The following is a 21650-nucleotide window of genomic DNA, read 5'->3' as shown; positions in this document are numbered from 1 at the left end:
GGCAAAGGCAGATGCTTAACTGACTGAGCCAAACAGGTGCCCCTAAAAATGCTGGGTTTTCATTTCCATACTCACCTGCCATAGTTTGCTGATGACACCAGTCAGCAGACCACACTCGGAGTAGCCCTTCTTCTCAGCAGGTACCTTCAGAGAAACTCTGGGCATTCTGTGTGTGCAGTCATAGTACTGGTACTGGGTGGGGTGGGGGGGTGCAGTGGTCCATGCATGGAGGTCCCAGAGGCAAACCTCCTAGGTTCAAAGCCTGGCTCCTTTACTTAATGGCTGTGTGACTTACCCAAGTCACTTCACATTCGAATCCTCCACCTCTGTAGCTGTAAAATAGGGGGAAAGCATTTACTGAATAGGCTCATTGTTAATAGTAAAGACTAACACCTATCAAGGGCAAGCACAGTGTTTACTCTGGGTGGAGGTGGGAGGGGGGAGGAGGAATAGGTACTGTGATTTTGATTAGTAACCCAATGAACACTGTGATAAAGGTAAGTGATCTTGTTTCCTTGTGTGTTATCTTTCGGTGTGCCTAGTGGCATCTGCCTTCAGCGCAGGTCGTGATCCCAGAATCCTGGGATCAAGTCCCACATTGGGCTCCCTGCTCGACAGGGATCCCTGCTTTTCCCTCTCCCTCTGCCCCTCCCCGCTCTCTCAAATAAATAAAATCTTTTTAAAAAGTTGTTATCCCTCACTGCACAGGTCCAGAATATCACAGCATGTGTTTTAGTAGTACCTCAGCCTGGCTGAGCCCTTAACCCCGTCATTTCTCCTTAGCCTGTCCTCCGCTCGTTGTCCCACCTCCCAGTTCTGGCTGACTGACACCAACAGGGTTTCCCTAACATACTTCTTCTGACCTTCAGGCCAGACAAGAAGATAACACTGCTTTGCTCAGATTAATTTATAGCCTACCCTGGCCTGGAACTCAGTCTGTATCTTTCTGCTCTTTCTCAACTCCCTCCTGTCAGGTTGCTGTGTATTCATTTATAATCATAAGAAATCATTTGAGGGAATTCTTGGGGCCTTACCTAGAAGGTAGATTCTGGAAGAGATTTTCATTTACTTACTTATGCCAGGCTCATATGGGTGCTGCCGTATCAAGTAAGACCATGAGGTGTTTTTGATTTTCTGGGTACCGCTCACCACCATCCCACCCCCCCAACCGCCTGCCAGCTCTTACGTATTTTGTGAGTTTGAGCTACAGATCTTTCCAAGGGCCACTGTGTGGTTAAAATGTCCCAGGGTGGGGAAAACAACAAAAAGCTCTCAGGGTATTAACCCATCTTTCTTTTGCAAAAGCAACTTTTCTTGCGGTCCTCAGGAGGAGGGGCTTGGGGTTAGGAAAGTTGAGGAGTATAGCAGAGGGAAAATTGATTTACCTGTGAATTACGCTTGCCTGGATGTTATCTGGGGACAGGGCACCTTGGCTTGGTGGGCTGTCCCCTGCGCCCCCTTGTGGCCATGCATGCACAATGTGATTTTGGTGCTCCCCTTATTTCTCTCCTTGAAACCTTTACGTAGGTCCTGCTTTTCCTCCTTTTGTCAGCTGTTCAGTGAGAGACTTTTATTTTGATACAATAAACTCTGTGCTAAGGGCTTAAAATAATTATTTCATTTATATTTTATACATTTTTATATATTATCAGAAGTCTCCATATGATTTTTAAAGCGCCATTTGGAAAATCTTATGAATCCAGAACAGTGATTTAAAGTACCACAGTCTTCCTATTTAGGGTAATTCACATAATCCATTTTTATTGTTTTGTTTTTTTTCAAGTAGTCTCCATGCCCAGCATGGAGCCCAACACAGGGCTTGAACTCACGACCCTGAGATCAAAGAATTGGATGCTTAATCAATTGAGCCACCCCAGTGCCCCTGAACAGTTTGAAGAAGCTAAGGGACTGTAGTGTATTAGAAAATATAGTTCTCTTTTGAAATCAGCTCCTAGTGTCCACACATTCAAGTGTAAGGGAATAAGTAGTTCCAAGAACTTAACAGTATAAAATCAGGACATCCTTATCTAATACTATTGAAAGAATGAGGATGATAAAGTCATAGAATGTGCTAGTAATAGTACCATTCACAATGCAGCGGCAACGGTACTTATTTCCCTTGAGTACTTACTACATTTCCAACTCTATTCTATTTTCCATAACTTTTGGACTTATTTTTAGGTATGACAAATTCTTATGCAGGAGGTAATTATAGACCTTCATTTATTCAGGATAATGAGCTCAGACACTTAATCCTTAAGGTAAGTCCAGAGTTCTGTTTGTTTATGCTGTGTTTGTCCTTTCAGTTTTACTTGGATGGGATGCAGATTTTTTTGGGTTCGCTTCCGGCTGCCACAGCCAGGGCTCTCAAATACACCATAGCTCTCTTCCTACAAAAATAAGTTGCATAAGTAACCATGTCTTAATTTGGGCTGATGAAAGTAGAGACAGAGGATATGCAATTTCCATAATATGGAGCCAAGCTTGTCTCTGATCCTAAACTTACACTGTCCTCGCTTCCTGTGCCATGGGCTCTCTTGCCCTCCATCACCACCTCCTAAAAAGCCATCTACCTTGTATCCTTTTCTCTTCTGGATTCTGTTCTCAGCACATTAGCCCTTACTGCTTAATGAGCTATTAGTCGATGCTTTGACATTTCTGTTCTCACCATTCATATGCATGGGTTTTCAGATTCTCTCCTCTATAGGTTATTTGACTTGGGAAATATGACCATCTCATAGGCTTCTGAACCTGCCCCCAGGAGGCGATAAATGACTCCTGGGCTTTAAACCATAGCATGATGAAACAGAAAGAATCATCATATATATACTTGTCTATTTTTCTCAATTTTTGAAAAGCTCTTTTATCTGAACAGCTGAATTTAAATATGAGATTCCTGATAGAAATGTAAGGGATTTTTTTTTTTTGAAGATTAAGAGATCTAAAGTTAGCAACATGTACAGTATGCTTTGGAAGCTTTTTCACAATCTTTAAGTGTTTTTTTTTTTTTTCTTTCAGTCCTAATATAACACTTGTTCTGCCCTTCTAGAGTATGTCCGCCAAACTCACCTCATATTTGTTTCCAGTTAGTAGAAATGATTCAAGGCAACGTCTGATGGGAGTGCTAGACTCATCCTGTGTCCATACAGGTCCATTTCCATATAGGTTGCTTCACAAAGGATGTACTGGGCAGACTTCATCTAACCGAGGTGAGGTTAGAGTTTTTTAAGTTTAGCTTCCAGTGAGCGGTTAGTAATTACTCACAAGGTATATTGTAGGACATCTGCTCTTTTTCTTGTCCCCACTCTACACATTCCTTGCATCTCAGCATATCCTTGGGCAGTTGTTACTACAGTGTTTTGATATTTTTATAGTTTCATATGCAGTATAGAATTTGGGGTAGGTCATTTCTATATTAGAAAATATCACAACCAAATATTCCATGGCCAAATTTTCCACGTCAAAAACTAGTTTAGACTGGGGTTCAATTTGATGTTCTTCATCAGTCTTTTTATAGTTTAAGAAAATGTCCTAATTTTACTAACTCTATGACCACTCTTTGTTTTATCGCTACAGGAATTTTCAGAGTACTTGAATGTGTGTAAGACAGACTTTTTTTTTTTTTAATATTCACGTTTATATTTTTAAATTCTAGACTGCCGAAGGCTTCCTATTTGTGGTTGGATGTGAAAGAGGAAAAATTCTCTTCGTTTCTAAATCAGTCTCCAAAATACTTAATTATGATCAGGTATCCAAAACGGGATATTTTCCACATGATGCTTAACTTCTTTGAACACACACGTATTTCTGAGTTCTCTTCTTGAACCCTGGGCTGTGGGCTTAGGTTCCACTAGGTTAGAATTCCTAGAGAGATGGAAATGTATGCAAAGATTATGGGTTCTTGTTTCTGATAAGAGTGTTCACTTCCTTACCTCTGGCAAGTTATTTAATTTTCCTGAGCTGCAGCCTTCTCTTACATGACAAGGGGAAATGATGATTAAACCTGTCTCTTAGGTTGTAAAGACAAAATAGGTGTCACATTTGAGACTGTCTGAACAATGTTTGGTGTCCTTCTGTTTCCTCTAAAAGACAGCATTATTATTTATTATTAGGTTACATGCATAACAGTTTTTGATCCAAGCTCTGGCAACAAACTCTAAAAGTCATCTTTCATTTAACCACCTTTCTCTTCTCTTTACCTCCTTATTCCCAAGTACCATTTAATTTGAGCTAGTTACTCAAAAGCTCTAGCACTAACACTAATCCAACGGAGTAAATAAACTAGCTCCTGTGGTCACCTTTAAAATAGGAATCAGACCACAGCTTTACTCTTCAATAATCCCAATGACTTCACCTATATTCTCCCCAAACATGAAAATTTAGAGAGAGAGATTCGTAGATAATGAGTTAAGTAACAGAAGAAGAGGTATTATGAGCCTACAAACAGAGAGAGTAAGAACCAAATGAATCATTGCAGCTGGTTTTATCGGCACTGGGGACTCAAGGGGAGGTCAAGACTTGATTATTCTATTTCCTAACATGAGATAGAGAACATCTCTCTCTCTCACACACACACACACACAACTTACAATTCAGGATAGGCATGTAAGTTCCAAATTAGTGACATGAATCTCATCCCACTGGGCACTGACCTAGTATTTCAGACCATTCAAGAGACATACTGACTTCTCACGAGGACTTTGAAATCCCCACGATGTAGGCAGAATCTGGTCCTTAGCTTTTCAGATTCAGGAACCTGATTTGCTTTGAAGCATAGAGTTATGGGTAGAAACTTCTATTAACCAATCATATAGCAGACTGATTAATAAAGTGCTATTTTTTAAAAATATGAGATATCTAACTCAATCTAGGCTACTTGTCCATTTGTCCAGCTAGCTGGTCCATGTGCTCTGTCTTCTATAAGAATGTCTACTTTAGGTAATAAAGGATTTCATAAGGCAAGGGTGATCACTGAAATCAGTAAAGGCTTGATATACAAAGTTGAATGTCTGCTTAGGTATGAAGATGAGCAGAGAAGGGGAGGAAGACATTTCAGTTGAGGAAGAAGTCGGGGACCAAAAGTCAGTTGGCTGGAGTGGTGAGGGAACTCTGAGTTTGTAGAGAGGGGTGATGAATTCTAGGTGATGAGACCATGTAAGCAAAGGCATAGACATGGGAATGCTGTACATATTGGGGAAAGTGAAATGGGAAATGGGAGGTATTCTAGGTTAGATTTTTTTGTTTTTTTTTTTAATAGTGCAGTGATTTTTTAAAAATCTGAATCACACCGTAAAATCACAGATATGTTGTGACTTCCATATTACAATATAATCTCTTTACTTTTACCAAGGATAAAAAAAAAATTTAAATAATCATATAATTTAGAAGTAACAAGAGAACTGGGTGGGGGATGTTAACCCGAGTATCAGTGATTAAGGTGTTTGTGATTTGTGTCTTTCCAGATACAGTTTTGTATATTTCTATCTACAAGTATTACCCTGCTTTTAACACTAAGTTAACGTCATAGTGTAGGAGATGGATCTTTGAGCTTGAGGAAAAGCAGTTTTAACAGTATTTACCATAAGTTCATGTGAAGAAATGTAGAAAAATTATGGTACTGATTTTAAATGAACATCTACCTTATAAATAGGCTAGCTTGACTGGACAAAGCTTATTTGACTTCTTACATCCAAAAGATGTTGCCAAAGTAAAGGAGCAACTTTCTTCTTCTGACCTTTCACCGAGAGAGAAGCTGATCGATGCCAAAAGTAAGTGCTTATGTCAGCATGTCTGTAATTTTATGTAAATAAATTATTACTTCAAAGCACGGCTGTGCAATATTTTGAAAAATTAACTAATTCTGGTTTTATCAGGAGGACATTTAGTAAACCTTACATCATTAATCTAGAGTTCAAAAAACAATAGGGAATTCCCATATTCGTATACACATACAAAAACAAATATGTTCATATGAAGATGCTTTGTTTGGGGGATATGTGATTGTGTTATAATCACTATGTTCCATATGCTAATAAAATCTTTATAAGAAAGTATCGTTTGGAATTTAAAAAATTGCTGGGGTCTCTGTTATTCAGCCCTATGCTGAGACAGTTCTTTTTCTTATATGAGTTAGATCTACTCCATATGAAATACCTTGTATAATTGTGCTTTGGAAGTGTAAATATTCTTTATCTTCTCTGAAAATACCACTTTGGAAATGCTCAGTGCCAAACATTTATTTATAATATAAAGTAGTGATGCTTAAAGCCATTGATTACTACTGTAAGTTGAGGGGTTTTTTCACTTAAAAATTTTTTTCATTTCATTTTGATTACCTTTGTTTCCCCCCCAGGGAAAAAATGAAGATGAACTACAAGTGTTTATAAATTATAAAAATATAATTCCTTGGCATATGCTCTTTTTGGTATATTTCACTTAGTGGTTTACCTTATAATGATGTCATTGCTTTAAATAACCATTTTTCAATGTATTAAAAAAAGGTAATTTTTTTGAAATGTGTCTCCTAACATTTCTTATCTATATGAAAATATACTTTTCTACCTGTTCTCTTGCCTCCTGCTACGAAAGCTGGCTTACAAGTTCACAGTAATTTCCACAGTGGAAGGATGCATGTGTATTCTGGCTCAAGGCGATCCTTTTTTTGTCGGATAAAGAGCTGTAAAATCTCTGTCAAAGAAGAGCATGAATGCTTATCCACCTCAAAGAAGAAAGGTATCATCATTTTAAAATATCAAGTGATTTAAGGCATGGGTATAAAATTAATGTCCTAAAAGCTTTCTATACAGAAATAGTAAAGTGTGTGGTCAAGACAAATACTTGAGGCCAAAAATACCCAAGGAGATAAGATTGTTTTTTAACCAGAATTATTTGGATGGACTCATCACATCTTTCACATTTATCAGGTAACTGCAGGCCCTTCATTGTCCATGATTTTAATGGTGCTATTGAAACCGTAGCTTGGGGGCTTTCCAATGGGGAGGGAAATGAAATCCCATTGTTTTAAAATACGAAAGTTAGGGCTTTTTTAAAAACTGCAATAGTACAAGAGCCTGATTTGATTAATTTTGGTAAAAGTTTCTTAAGACATTCCAGTTTCTTAAGACAGTCAGTGCTTTTAGTTCTTTGGTAAATAGTTCTAGTTCTGTTTTCCTGTGAATCTTTTATAGGTTTGTCTCATTTACGTTTTTAATTGATTTAACACTCATCTATTTTATTTGACTGGGAAATTCTGGGGACTGAAAAATGCCTCCCACTTTTTTTTGCCTAAGAATATACTAACCTATTAGAAATAGGATTTCCTATGCAAATTTTATTGTGGGATTTTCTTTCCCATCCTTTAAGAGTCTATTTATGTCTTCTCTCTCTCTTCAACAAAGAGATGGAAAATATAAAAGACAACTAAACAGAGTTGAGGAATACAATAATTGAGCTGCAATATTCAGTTTATTTACAAGTTTCGAACAATTCTTTTTTGGCAGCCACCTAAGATGATAATCACTCAATACTCACTTGCCAAGCATATACTTGTGCTGGATCAGAGACTGTACTGTTTTAATCCCCCATGAAAACACTATGCTTTCCACTGATTAAGAATCAGGGAACAGAGACTTGAAGAGTTTCAGTAACTTGCAGAAAAGGAGATCGGCAAAACTCCCACTCAAATCTAACACCCCTACTCTCATGTTACACCATAAAGAAACAGAGCAGAATGACTGAGCAGTGGTAAGAGAGGATCTGTTTGTAAACCATCCATTGCCGCCCTCATGCCCTTGACTCTGAGTGGGCAAGGGTTGTCTAAAGTCACCTGTAAGGCCTCCTGGGGTTGAAGTCACAGTTGACTCGGTGTTGAAGAGGCTGTGAATCCAGCTGCCTGGGATCAGATTTTGGTTCTATCACTCGCTAGCTCTGTGGCTGTGAACAAGTTTCTTAATCCCACTGAATCTGTGAAACAAGATTATCCACAGCCTGGTATGACTTTGTGGACTTTGTGGACCTTGCCAAGGTGACACAAGTGCAAAGCAGCGGGGAATACTCCAGGCCCACATCACTTCAGCTCCAGATGGCTTGCTAGAGCATCCCCAGTGTAGACTGCTCACTCCCCGCCCCGCCCCCCCCCAACTAGTTTATGCTTGTTTCACCCACCAGAGTGCCCCTTGTCCAGGGTACCCTGAGAACACCCAGCTCATAACCCTCTCAGCTCCATTTGCCCTGCCAGAGCAACCTCTAGGCTGAATACCCCCACACCCTGGCTTGCATCCACTTTAGCTAACCTGCCAAAGCACCATCAGTGCAGAGCACCCAAAGACCACCACAGCCCATGCCAATACTTCAGTCTCAGTGATTTCACCAGGATGCCTTCTGTGCAGAGAGCCTCAGGACCCACCAGCTTGTACCCACTTTTATTTCAGCTGAATTGCTAAGGTACTTTCTTTGTGGAGAATCCAAGGACCTCCCTAGCCTGTGTCCACTTCACCTGTCCTGCCAGGGTGTTCTCTGTGTAGATAGTCCTAAGACCTCCTCAGTTTGTGCCCACTTCATCTCCAGCCATCCTTCCAGCGTATTCCCAGCATGGAGTGCCCTAGGACTCTCACTGACACCAGCTACAGTTTCAACTAGCTAGCCAAAATCACCAGATACAGTGTCTACACAGGGAAAGACCACACACAAGATGATTCTTTCAAGTTTGAAAGGACTAGGTCTTCAGCCTAATTCATAGACAAGCAAAATGGGGAGATATAGGAGTATGCTCCAAATGAAAGAACAAGATAAAATCTGAGAAAAAGAACTAAATGAAACAGAAATAAGCAATATGCCTGATAAAGAGTTTAGAGTAATGATCATAAAGATGTTCACCAGACTGGAGAGAAAAGTGGAAGAACTCAGAACTTCAACAGAGATAGAAAATATAAAAGACCACTAAACAGAATTGAGGAATACAATAATTGAAATGAAAAATATACCAGGGGGGAATCAACAGATTAATGGATATAGAAGAATCAATCAGCAATCTAGATGATAGGGTAATGGAAAGCACCCAAGCTGAAGAGCAAAAAGAAAAAGGAATTTTAAAAAGTGAGGGTAGGTAAAAAAGTTTCTTCAACATCAGGCAAACAAGCATTCACATTATAGGAGTCCCAGAAGGGGAGAGAGAGGAAGGAGCAGCACACTTATTTGAAGAAATAAGAGCTAAACAATTCTCTACCCCAGGGAAGGAAACACATCTCTGATTCAAGAGGCACAGAGAGCCCCAAAGAAGGTGAACCCAAGAAGTTCTTCATCAAGACACATCACAATTAAGATGTCAAAGGTTAATGAAAGATAAAGAGAGGATTTTAAAAGCAGCAAGAGAGAAGCAATAAGTACCATACAAGGGAAATCTCATAACACTATCAGCTGATTTTTTAGCAGGAACTTTGCAGACTGGAAAGGGGTTCCATTATCAATTCAAAGTGCTGAAAGAAAAAAACCTACAACCAAGAATACTCTACCTGGCAAGATGATCATTAAGAATTAAAAGACAGATAAAGAATTCCCAGACAACAAAAGTTAGAGGAGCTCATCACCACTTAGCTGGACTACAATAAAAGTTAAAGGGACTTCCTGAAGTGGAAATGAAAAGGCCATACTCAGAAGTAAGAAAATCATGAATAACAGGATGTAAAATATGACAACATATAATTAAACTTAGGGAAGGGGAGCAAAAAAATCTTTCAGAATATGTTCAAACTTAAGTGACCATCAAATTAATATAGACTGCTATATACTTAGGATGTTATATATGAACCTCATAGTGACCACAAACCAAACACATATAATAGGTATACAAAAAATAAACAGAAAGAAAGCCAAGCATAACACTAAAGAAAGCCCACAGTCATAAGAGAAGAGAGCAAGAAGAAAGGAACAGAGAAAATCTACAATGACAACCAGAAAACAAACAAAATGGCAATTACTTTAAAAGCAAATGGTCTAAATGTTCCAACTGAGGACACAGGGTGATTCCGTGGATTTAAAAAAACCAACACCCAACTTACATCCTGTCTACAAAAGGCTCACTTCAGAACCAAAGACACATACAGATTGAAAGTGAAAGGATGAAAAAAGATATTCTATGCAAATAGAAGCAGGAAAAAAGCTGGGATAACAATACTTATATCAAACAAACTAGACTTTAACATAGAGACCATAACAAGTGACAAAGGGGCAATGAATAATGAATGATAAAAGGATTAATCCAACAAGAGGATAGAACAATTGTACATATTCATGCATCCAACATAGGAGTACCTGCTAAATACATAAAGCAAATATAAGACATAAAGGGAGAAGTGTATAGTAATACTAATGGTAGGGACTGTAACACTCACTTATATCAATGGATAGATCATCCATGCAGAAAATCAGTAAGGAAGCCTTACCTTTGAATGACACATTGGACTCAATACACTTAACAGACACATACAGAATATTTCATCCTAAAACAGTACACATTCTTTTCAAATGCACAGAGAACATTCTCCAGGTTAGATCACAAGTCTCAATAATTGAAGAGGATAGAAATTATACACACATCTTTTCCAACCACAACAGTATGAAACTAGAAATCAACCAGAAGAAAAAACTCTTAAAAACAAACACATGGAGACTAAACAACATGCTACCAAACAATCAGTGGTCAATAAATAAATCAGGGCGAAATAAAAAAAAATACATGGAGATGAGGGTACCTGGGTGGCTCAGTCAGGTAAGCATCCAACTGTTGGTTTTGGCCTCAGGTTTTGATCTCAGGTTGTTGAGATCAAGCCCTACGTCGGGCTCTGGGCTCACTGGGAGTCCCTCTGCTTCTCCCCCCACTCATTCTCTTGCTCTCTCTCTCAAAAATAAATAAATCTTTTTAAAAATAAATACACGGAGACAAGTGAAAATGGAAACACAATGGTCCAGAATTTGGGGAATGCAGTGAAAGCAGCTGAGGGAAGTTAATAGCAATCCAAGCCTACCTCAAATGGGTTAAGCCGCTGCCTTCGGCTCAGGTCATGATCTCGGGGTCCTGGGATCGAGTCCCGCATTGGGCTCTCTGCTCAGCAGGGAGCCTGCTTCCCTCTCTCTCTGCCTGCCTCTCTGCCTACTTGTAATCTCTGTCAAATAAATAAATAAAATCTTAAAAAAAAAAAACCAAAAATCTCAAACAGTCTAACCTTACACCTAAAAGAATGAGAAGAACAAAGCCCAAGGTGAGTCGAGAAAGGAAATGATGAAAAGCAGAGCAGAAATAAATGAAATAAAGACTAAACAACAATTAAAATTCATAAACCTTTACCCAAACACATCAAAAAGGGGACCCAAATAAAATCAGAAATGAAAGAGAAGTAATTGACAACACCATAGAAATACAAAGGATTATGAGAGTACTATGAAAAATTATATGCCAACAAATTGGATAACTTAGAAGAAATGGATAATTTCCTAGAAACATACAGTCTTCTAAAAGTGAATCAGGAAGAAATAGAAAATCTTAACAGAATAGTTACTGGTAATAAGATAGAATTGGTAATTTAAAAATTCCCAACAAATAAAGTCCAGGATGATTCCTAAGTGAATTCTACCAAACAGTTAAAGAGTTAATACCTATTCCCCACTAACTGTTCCAAAAAATAGAAAAGAACACCTCCCAGTTTGTTTGATAAGGCTAGCATTACTCCCATACCAAAACAACGCAAAGACAGTATTAAAAAAGAAAACTTCAGGCCATATCCCTGATGAACATAGATGCAAAGTCCTCAGTAAAATCAGCAAACCATATTCAACAATAGATTAAAAGGATCATCTGCATGATCAAGTGGGGTTTACTCTGGGGATGCAGGGATGACTCAATAATATTTGCAAATCAATGAAACTGATACATCACATTAATGAAAAAGCCATGATCATCTCAATAGATACAGAAAAAGCATTTGACAAAATTCAACATCCATTCATGGGAAAAAACTCAATGAAGTGGGTTTAAAGGGTACATGCTTCAACATAATAAAGGCCATATGTGACAAACCCAGAGATGACATCATACTCAATGCTGAAAACCTGAGAGCTTTTCCTCCAATATAAAGAACAAGGATGTTCTACTCCTGTCACTTTTATTCAGCACCATACTGGGAGTTTTAACCACAGCTGTCAGATAAGAGAAGAGGCATTTGAATGGGTCAGGAGGAAATAAAATGGTCAATTTGCAGATGACATCATACTAGACATAGAAAACTCTCCCAAAAGACTACTGGAACTGAGAAATGAATTTAGTCAAGTTGCAGGATACAAAATTTATATACAGAAATTTGTCACTTTCCTATACACTAATAACAAAAAAGTGAAGAATTAAACAATTCCATTTTTAATTGCACACAAAAGATTAGACAACCTAGGAATAAATGTAACCAAGGAGATGAAAGACCTATACCTTGAAAACCATTGATAAAACCTTGAAAACATTGATTAAAGACATTGAAAGTGACACAAGTGAATGGACAGACATACCATGCTCACAGATTGGAAGAATGGATATTATTAAAATGTCCATACTACCCAAAGCATTGTATAGATTCAGTGCAACCCCTATTGAAAACAGCCTGGAACTAAAACTAACAATCCTAAAATTTCTATAGAATCATAAAAGACCCGAATAACCAAAGTAATTTTGAGAAAGAACAAAGCTGGAGGTATCACAATATCAAATTTCATGATAGACTACAAGGCTATAGTAATCAAAACAGTATGATACTGGCACGAAAATAGGCAGAGAGAGGCCAGAAGTAAACCCACCACTCATATAGTCAATCTACAACAAAGGAGGCAAAAATATACAAGGGGGGAAAGACAGTATATTGAATAGATGATGCTGAGAAAACTATGTGCAGAAGAGTGAGCCCGGACCACTTTCTCAGACCACACATAAAAATAAACTCAAAATGGATTAAAGACCAAAATGTGAGACCTGAAGTCACAAAAATCCTAGAAGAAAATTAGCAGTAATCCTTGGTGCACTGGCCTTAGCAGCTCTTTGGTCTAGATGGGTCTCCTCAGGTAAGGGAAACAAAAGCAAACATAAACTACTTCGGTTTGACTACATCAAAATGAAAAGTTTTTGCACGGCGAAGGAAACCAACAAAATGAAAAGACATTTTGTACTGAATGAGAGAAGATATTTGCACATGATAGATCCAATAAGGGGTAATATCAAAATATATAAATAACTTACATCATGAAACATCAAAGAAATAATCCAATTTAAAAGTGGGCAAAGGACCTGAATAGACCTTGTTTCCAAAGACCTACACATGACCTAAGTATATTAAGAGATGCTCAACATCACTACTCACCAGGGAAATGCAAGTCAAAGGCACAATGAAGTATCACCTTACACCTGTTAGAATGGCTAGAGTCAAAAAGACAACTATTGGTGAAGATTTAGAGAAAAAAGAGTGTGCACTTTTGGTGGGAATGTAAATTGCTGCAGCTGTTTGGAAGATAGTATGGAGTTTCCTTGAAAAATTAAAAACAGAAATACTGTATCATCCAATAATTCCACTTCTGCATATTTAACCCCCTACGCACAAAATGATAACACTAATTTGAAAAAATTTATTACCCCTATGTTCATTGAAGCATTATTTACAATAGCCAAGATAAAGCAGCAACCCAAGTGTCCAACAGTAGATGAACAGATAAAGAAGTGGTACACACACACTGGAATATTTTTAATTCTATTTACAGTCAATTAATTAATATTTAGTGTATTATTGGTTTCAGAGATAGAGTTTAGTGATTCATCAGTTGCATGTAACACCCAGTACTCATTTCATCACATGCCCTCCTTAATGCCCATCACCCAATTACTCTAACCCCCCAACACACACACTAGTATATTCCTCAGCCATAAAAAGGATGAGATCTTGACATCGCAACAATACTGCAAGAATATGGGTGGACCTAGAGGGTATAATGCTAAGTGAAATAAGTCAGACAGAAAAAGGCAAATACCATAGGGTTTCACTTCTGCGTAGAATCTAAAAACCAGAACAAATGAGTAAACAAAGAGCAGAAACAGACCCATCAATACAGAGGACAAACAAATAGTTGCCAGAGGGAAGGCGGGGAGGAAGAAATGGACAAAATGGGGGAAGGGGAGTGAGAGATACTGGCTTCCAGTTATGGAATGAGTAAGTCCTCGGGATAAAAGGTACAGCATAGGGAATACAGTCCATGATATTGTTATAGTGTTGGATGGCAGCTGCACTTGTGGTAAGTATTACATACAGACCAGTCAGATCCCTATGTTATATTCATAAAGCTAACATAACATTATGTATCAACTATAATTAAAAAGATTTTCAGATTAACTTGTCTTTCCTTCTGGGAAGAGAAGCATTTCCCATATGGTCTTATGTAGTACTTGTATTTTAATCATGTCTCTGTCTTGGTGCATCGTTAGTGCCCAGTGTCACCTTGTTCTGCTTCTCTAAAACTTGACTTCACCCTCCACCGCCTGCCCTACCATCTTCCTCTTTGCTTCTAAACTTTGCAGCCCCACAGGTTTCTCAGTCTCTCTGTTCTTTTTTGAGAACTACTGCTCTAGACACTTCTCTCAAGTATGAGATTATCTGGGAGCATAAGAGGATGAAAGAGCAAAGAGAATGGAGGAGAACAGATGCCCTGGGCAGCAGTGCCCAAGACTGGTGCTGAGATTCTCTTAGTGGAGATTCTCCCTCTCTTGAATGTTCTCATAGCTCCTATCATAATCTTGGTTTTAGAAAACCCTGCATAGTTGCTATGCTTAAGTAACACTGGGAGACCAGCATGGTATCATTGTCAGACAGAGTAGTTTCTAATTAAATAGATTTTGGTCACTCAATAATAACTTCCTGAGTTCCTACTATGTGCCAGGCACCATACCAAATGCAAAGGATACACTGGAGACAGGCAGTCAAGTCATTGCTCTAATGAACATTATAACATAGCGACAGGAGGCAGTTGGTCAACATGTACACTAATAAATATTTTCGGCTGTAGAAAGTACAATGAAGTCAATAAAATGCAATAATGAGGACAGGAACTAGGAAGGGGTAGTTACTTTAGAATACTCAGAAAGTGTCTCTCTAAGGTGACATTTGATTTGAGACCCGAATGGTAAGGAGCCAGCTATGTACAAATCTCTGGGAAGAAATTCTGACAGAAAGACAAGTGTGAAGACCTTGAAGTAGGAAAAAGTGGCATTTAGGGGGTGCTTAGCAAAGAACAGTGTGACCAGATCTTAGATACAGGAGATAGAGGAAGGAGGCAGCTGAGGCCACATTTGTAGGTCCACATTGGCAAGGGACAGTGGTATGCTGGTTAGTATTTAACAACCAGCTCTGAGTGTAGTTTTGTATGAATGTTGGTTGACATTTGTCCTTTACATTAGCAAGAGGCAAGTGACATCATGAAGACTCATTGTCAGAACTTGACTCATTTTTTAAATATTAGGGACTTTGCTGAAATGATTATTTTTTTCATATTAGATAACTATTTGCTCAATTTTGGTGCTATTTACCATATAACAACTATAGGTACAACATGCTTTTAAGTTTAATCTTCATTATTAATATTTTGGCCATCATTTTCATAGATGTAGACTACCAGGAAAGAAAATAAACAATAACTCAAGCCTGCTTTGTAGCTGTGCTGAGTTCTGTGGCAAAAGTAGTCACACATTTCCCAATAGGAAGCCACTGAATGTGAAGAGGGAAGGGATACACAAGAACACACCATTATATGGTAATGTGTCCAAAAAGAATTTTTTTCAATAAATACTTATTAACTATACACTATGGGCCAAACACTGTTCCATATGCTGGGACCAAAACAATGAATAGAACAAAATTTTGCGATGGTAATAAGTGCTATGAAGAAAAAATAGAACAAGTTAGATTTAGAACCAGACCTTCCAACCACGGTTTCACAATGTGTTAAAACATGGTGTTTAAAAATAATAAAGCATATTTAATAGCTCATTAAACAAGATGTATAATTTTTAAACAAGTTTTGCGATTAATAAAATTTATTTTTAAAATGTTTTCAGCTTTTTTCTCTTTTTAATTTTAGTTTTGTGTTTTGTAATACACATATTTGTATAAGAATTGATAGAGAAAATATAGGCCCATGAAGGGTGCTTACATTTTTTTATAGCATGCAAAATAAAAAATGTTTGAAGACCATTGCTCTAGAGATTAGAAAAATAACAAATGAACCTCAGAGATGCCCCTAGGAACATTTCTGGATTTTTAGTAGAATGTCTCCCACCCCCGCCAAGATAGTAAGGAAGAATGTTCTGTGTTGTATTAGGTCTATTGGGAGCTAAGTGACAATTTCCATCACTGCAGTAGATTATAAAATACCAAATTAGACACCCTGAGTATGTTCCCCCCAGTTAAGACCTCACATTAACACCACAGGAGAGCCAAAACATGTAGACTAGCTGGGAGAACCTTAAGAAATATTTCAAATGATCTGTTTCCCAACAAGGCAGACTCTACAGTACGATCAATGGTAACATGAAAGATTTAAGAGGGCAGCTTGATGACTTGTTTCACCATAGCAAACATTTAATCCTGAATTGAGAGAGCCATTATGGAAGGGAAGATGGAGTCTGTGAGGTCCCAGGCACGAACTGAGATGGCCCAGGGGGTTTACCAGGCTTAGATCTCCAAAACAGGATACCAGCAGCAGCACGAGGCCATTCTGCTGGAAGGAATGGAGAATGAAAGCCTACTGGCAGATCCAGAACCATTAGAACACAGGCAACACTTCCTTCCAGGATATCTTCCCTAACATCCTTCTCTCTGCTGGGTTAAGTCCCAGCTACCCATTTTTGGTAGGTAACCTATTAATAATCCTGAGGTCTTTGCTGCACTGTATCAGAATTATTTATTTATTTATTTATTGTATTTGCATCCCACATTAGAATAAGAGTTTCATTTGTTTCTGTGATGCCTGACACATTCTAGACATTTATAGAAGGCCTAAGTGACCATCCTCTTGTCTTTTTTCTAGATTGACCACATAATTGCTCTCAGATTCATAAGAACAATTAATCCAGTGAATTAATCTACATTATGATGTTTTTGTTTCACCCAAAAAGCAATTTAAGCATTTTAAAATATCTGATCCCAAAAAGTTTTGGTTGTCAGAGCAGGGCCCTCACGAGGTCATTAGTGCCCTTATAATAAGAGATAGGAGAGAGATATTATCTCACATAGTGAGGTGGTCACGGTCTACTAGCCAGGATGACAGCTCTCACCAGAACTCAACTATGTAGTCATCCTGATCTCAGAATTCTAGGCTCCAGGACTGTGAGGAAATAATCTGTAGTTCAAGCCACCCAGTCTGGGACACGGTGTTATGGGAGCCCTCGTTAGTTAAGACAGCCATCAACTCATCATTTTCTCTGACATGATTCTCATGAGAAGTAAATCTGGAAGGGATCCGTCTGCAGTGGGGACTAAAGGAATCTGGGTCTTGTTGACTACATCTACATTTATTAAATAGGCATGTTATAATTTGGCTTGCAATATGGAACTACAAGTCACAGATCGGTGGGGGGCACTATCTCGTCTAGGTTCTTCTGTCACCTTAGATTTTTTAAATTTCAGCTTTTGTGGAATTCTAGGGCCGCGCTTGACTGAATACATACATTCTTGGAGGATTTCTCTTAAATAATGGAGCTCAAGTATGTCACTAATAATAATCTAAGAAGAATGATACTTTGTGTCCAATCTTTTAACCCTTTTGCAAAGATACAAAAGGGAAAGTAAGATGTCCTCCATGAACTGCATTGTACCGTTATAGTATTTTGTAAATACTGAATCATAAGCAAAAACACATGTGTCTAGTCATAAAACCAAGCAGGATTTTTGAAGGATGTAATAATCACACTTTAGTCTTCCTGCATGGTTTCTAAATGGAATCTTTATATTGTAAGTTAGAAATCTACAGAAGAGGCAAAGATTTTTTTCCTTTTTAAATATTGGTAACCTTACTGGAAAAATATATTTCAAGTGGTAAATTAAAGCTAATTCATAGATGAATTTCATGATGAGCTAAAGGAACTGTCACATTTTTAAGTCTCTAGCGTTCCAAGTTCTCATATTAGGCTTTGCCTCACAATAAGTCATGCTGCTGGTCAGATTTTAGGACAGAGTAGAAGGGGTCTGGACTCTGAATTTGATAGGATGTTTTTTGTTTTGTTTTGTTTTGTTTTAAGATGTTATTTGAGAGAGAGTGAGCATGAATGGGGGGGGGTGTGCAGAGGAAGAAGCCAGGGTGGAGAGGAATGGCAGGGAAGGATCAAGACCTGATGACCTGTGCCAAAGGGAGATGCTTAACCAACTAAACCACCCAGGCTCCCCTCAATAAGGTTTTAACATCATGTCTGCTGCTTAACAATTGTGCAACGAGAAGCAAATTCCTCTCAATATATGGAAAATGGATGTTATGGACTGAATCATGTTTCCCCCAAATTCACATGTTGAAACCCTAACTCCCAATGTGATGCCCTTTAGAGACAGGGCCTTTAAAGAGATAATTAAGGTCAAATGAGGTCATAGAGTAGAGCCCTAATCCAGTGTGACTGGTCTTCTCATAAGGAGGGAAAGAGGGGGGCATGGGGGCTCAGTCACTTAAGCCTCTCTTGGTTTCAGCTCAGGTCATCATCTTGGGGTCCTGGGACTGAGCCTGGTGTTGGGCTCTGCACTCATGGGGAGTTTGCTTGGGATCCTCCCTCTCCCCTGCCCCTCCCCCTTGCTCGTTCTTGTTCTCGCTCACCCTCTCTCTCTCAAATAAATCTTAAAGGAAGAAGAAGACAATGAGAAACTAGGGATGCACACACACAAAGAAGAGGTCATGTGGGGACAGTGAGAAGTCAGCCATCTATCTACAAGCCAAAGAGGGAGACCTCAGAGACACCAAAACTGCCAACACTTTTGCCTCCAGAAATAAGTAGAAAATAAATTTCTCTTGTTTAAGCCCAGTCTGTGTATTTTGTTATCACAACCCTAGCAGACTGATACAATGGGTATAATAATAATACCCTCTCATGGGAGTTAGGATTACATGTGGCTGATGCAATGCTTGGCTCCCAGTAGGCACTCAATAAATGGAAGCCCTTTTTTTTTTTGTGGCTCAGAAAGAAAAGAAGGAAAACAAAATAAAATTTGCTTTCTGGGCAAGAAAATCAGTGATTATTTAAAACCCATATGCCAAGCACTTTGAGTAAATACCTAATTTAATCTGAATAACAATCCTGAGTAAACTGTCCTTATTTTGTACCTGAAGAAACAGAAGCCAAAAAAAAAAAAAAAAAAAAAAAAAAGCAGCAGCAGCTTATGTAATTTGTCTAAAGTCACATAGAAAGTGGCAGAATCAGGAACATGGCTTTAAAATCTGTATTCTTTCCACTATGCTATACCACCTACTAAAGCAGCTTCCTAGGAGCCAAAAGGTTACTAATGAAAGAGACCCATTCTGGATGATTTCTGCAGCAGACACCCAGCAAGGGGGCTGGCTTCTGTGGAAGGAACGTATTCCTGCCCACACACGGATGTTCACTCCCACACCAAGCTGGGCCACACAGATGCCTGCAGTCAGTCAAATATCTTTCCGAAAAAGAATTTTTAATCTTCCCAGGCACTTGCACCAAATATTCCCTTTATACTCCAGAGCTCTGTGCCAAAGGCATGTGGCTAGTGTTTCTGAAGGAATGGAAAGGGCATGTGTTGACAATCAGGGTGGCCTTTCCTTGCAGTGCTGGGTTAGAAGACAACAGCCTGTAGACATACAGGTAGACAGACAGCTGGGGCAGGATGAGGTAACTGCAAAATTGAACCCTGATTGGCCACATGGATGGGTTCCCACACATGAGATCACCTGTGTTCTACTTTAGCCAAGGAGAGTATCGAGTGAAACAATTGTATTTTACATAGAGTTGCTCCTACATGGTCTTTCCAGTAATAATTAGCCAATAGGATTATGTTTTAAGACGACTCCCTTTTAATGAGGAAAGCTCATAGTTAGTAAAGGCGTTTTCTTGTTTACTGTGTCATGGCAGTTACATTTAAAATTTTCAATTATTTTTAAGACTTTTTTTTTTTTTTTTTTTAGAGTAGGTTAAGGTCTACAATGAAATTGAGAGGGACAGAGATTTCCCATTTACCTCTGCCCCATGAATGCAGAGCCTCCCCCATTACCAACATCTCCCACCAAAATAGTACATTTGTTACCAAGGATGAACCCACATTGACACATCATCATCATCACCCAGAGCCCAAAGTTTGTCTTAGGGTTCACTCTTGGTGTTGTACATTCTGTGGGTTTAGACAAATGTATAATACACGTATCTACCTTATAACCTACAAAGTGGTCTCCCTGCACTAAAATCCACTGTGCTCTGCCTATTCCTCTCCCCACTGCCACCACCCCTGGCAACCACTCACCTCTTATCTCCATAGGTTTGTTTTACTTACACTTAAATTTAAAAGAAACTAGAAAGCAGCTCTTTTTTAGGCAAATCAAAACCAAACTTACAAAGTATGGAAAAGCCATTTCTCAAGATTGGCCACGAATCACTCAAGTGGGGTTTCATTATACTGTTCTGATTGTGTATGTTTGAAATTTCCCACAATAAAAAGTTTTTTTTTAATAAGCAGGATTGACATTAAAAGCATTATTTCTGTCATGATTCTAATATGAATGTTAGCGATTCAAACTTTGAAAAAGTTTCTAAGGTAGGGAAAGTTTCTAAGATAGGGACACAATTAGTCATGTGTATCTACTTGTGAAATCAAGGGCTGATGAAAGATGGAGGACTACTGCCAAATATCTTGGGTGTCTCCCAGACATCTTAATAAGATTATCAGTAATAGAGCACTACACCCAGAATCTCTTTGGCTCCCTGTGCAAGTGTGGAAGATGCTGTCAGTGCACTATGACCTATTCTCTTAGCACCTACCACTTGAAGGTTATATAACCTTGTTTCCAATGTCCAACCTCCATGCCGCTGCTAGACTTTCTCTCTTCTTCAGAGACTGCCTACATTAGCTAGGGGCAGACCTCAAGTCCTTGGGAATCAGTGCTCCCTGTGAGCACCCCTCAACCACTGCCTGAAGGGAGCTGGTAGATGAGTATCTGAGGCTCTTGGTCTACAATTTTTCCCAGAATGCACCCTACCCAGAGAGAACACTGATTTTCCAAAGTGGCAACTTCCTGGACAACATACCCTTTATCAGCTTCCTTCCCTTTCCTGTCTCACCCCACTTCCCTACTAGTATTCTTGGGATGCTCTCTCAAATGTGTTTGTGGATCTGAATCCCTGTCTCAGTTCTGCTTCTGTGAGAATTCAAGCAAGATACCAAATTGAGAGACCTAGCCCTCCACCTGAAGAAATATTTCGTGAGGGATTTTAAGAAGATATCCTATAAACGAAGGCTGTGTTTGGGTTAACATAAATTTTTCCCTCTTTCCAAAAAAAAAAAAAATTCCCTCTTTCCAAAAATCACGGTGTAAGTTATACTTGAATCTACCCTGTGGAGCTGATGTAAACAGTTTGG

The 21650-nt window shown here is 38.7% G+C and overlaps 1 protein-coding gene across 4 annotated transcripts in view; it reads left to right on the top strand.

Moving 5' to 3' along the window:
• ARNTL2 (aryl hydrocarbon receptor nuclear translocator like 2) overlaps positions 1 to 21650 on the top strand; it is a 106713-nt gene that overhangs the window by 61437 nt on the left and 23626 nt on the right. For all 4 annotated transcript variants that reach the window (XM_044228518.1, XM_044228519.1, XM_044228517.1 and 1 more), the window contains 4 exons: positions 2182 to 2261; positions 3656 to 3748; positions 5651 to 5768; positions 6589 to 6732. In XM_044228518.1, coding sequence (XP_044084453.1) covers positions 2182 to 2261; positions 3656 to 3748; positions 5651 to 5768; positions 6589 to 6732 — 435 coding nt within the window. The remainder of the gene's footprint in view (positions 1 to 2181; positions 2262 to 3655; positions 3749 to 5650; positions 5769 to 6588; positions 6733 to 21650) is intronic.

The sequence above is a fragment of the Neovison vison genome, chromosome 12, assembly GCF_020171115.1.
Source record: "Neovison vison isolate M4711 chromosome 12, ASM_NN_V1, whole genome shotgun sequence".
Taxonomy (NCBI): domain Eukaryota; kingdom Metazoa; phylum Chordata; class Mammalia; order Carnivora; family Mustelidae; genus Neogale; species Neogale vison.
This window is presented reverse-complemented; position numbering and strand designations above follow the sequence as displayed.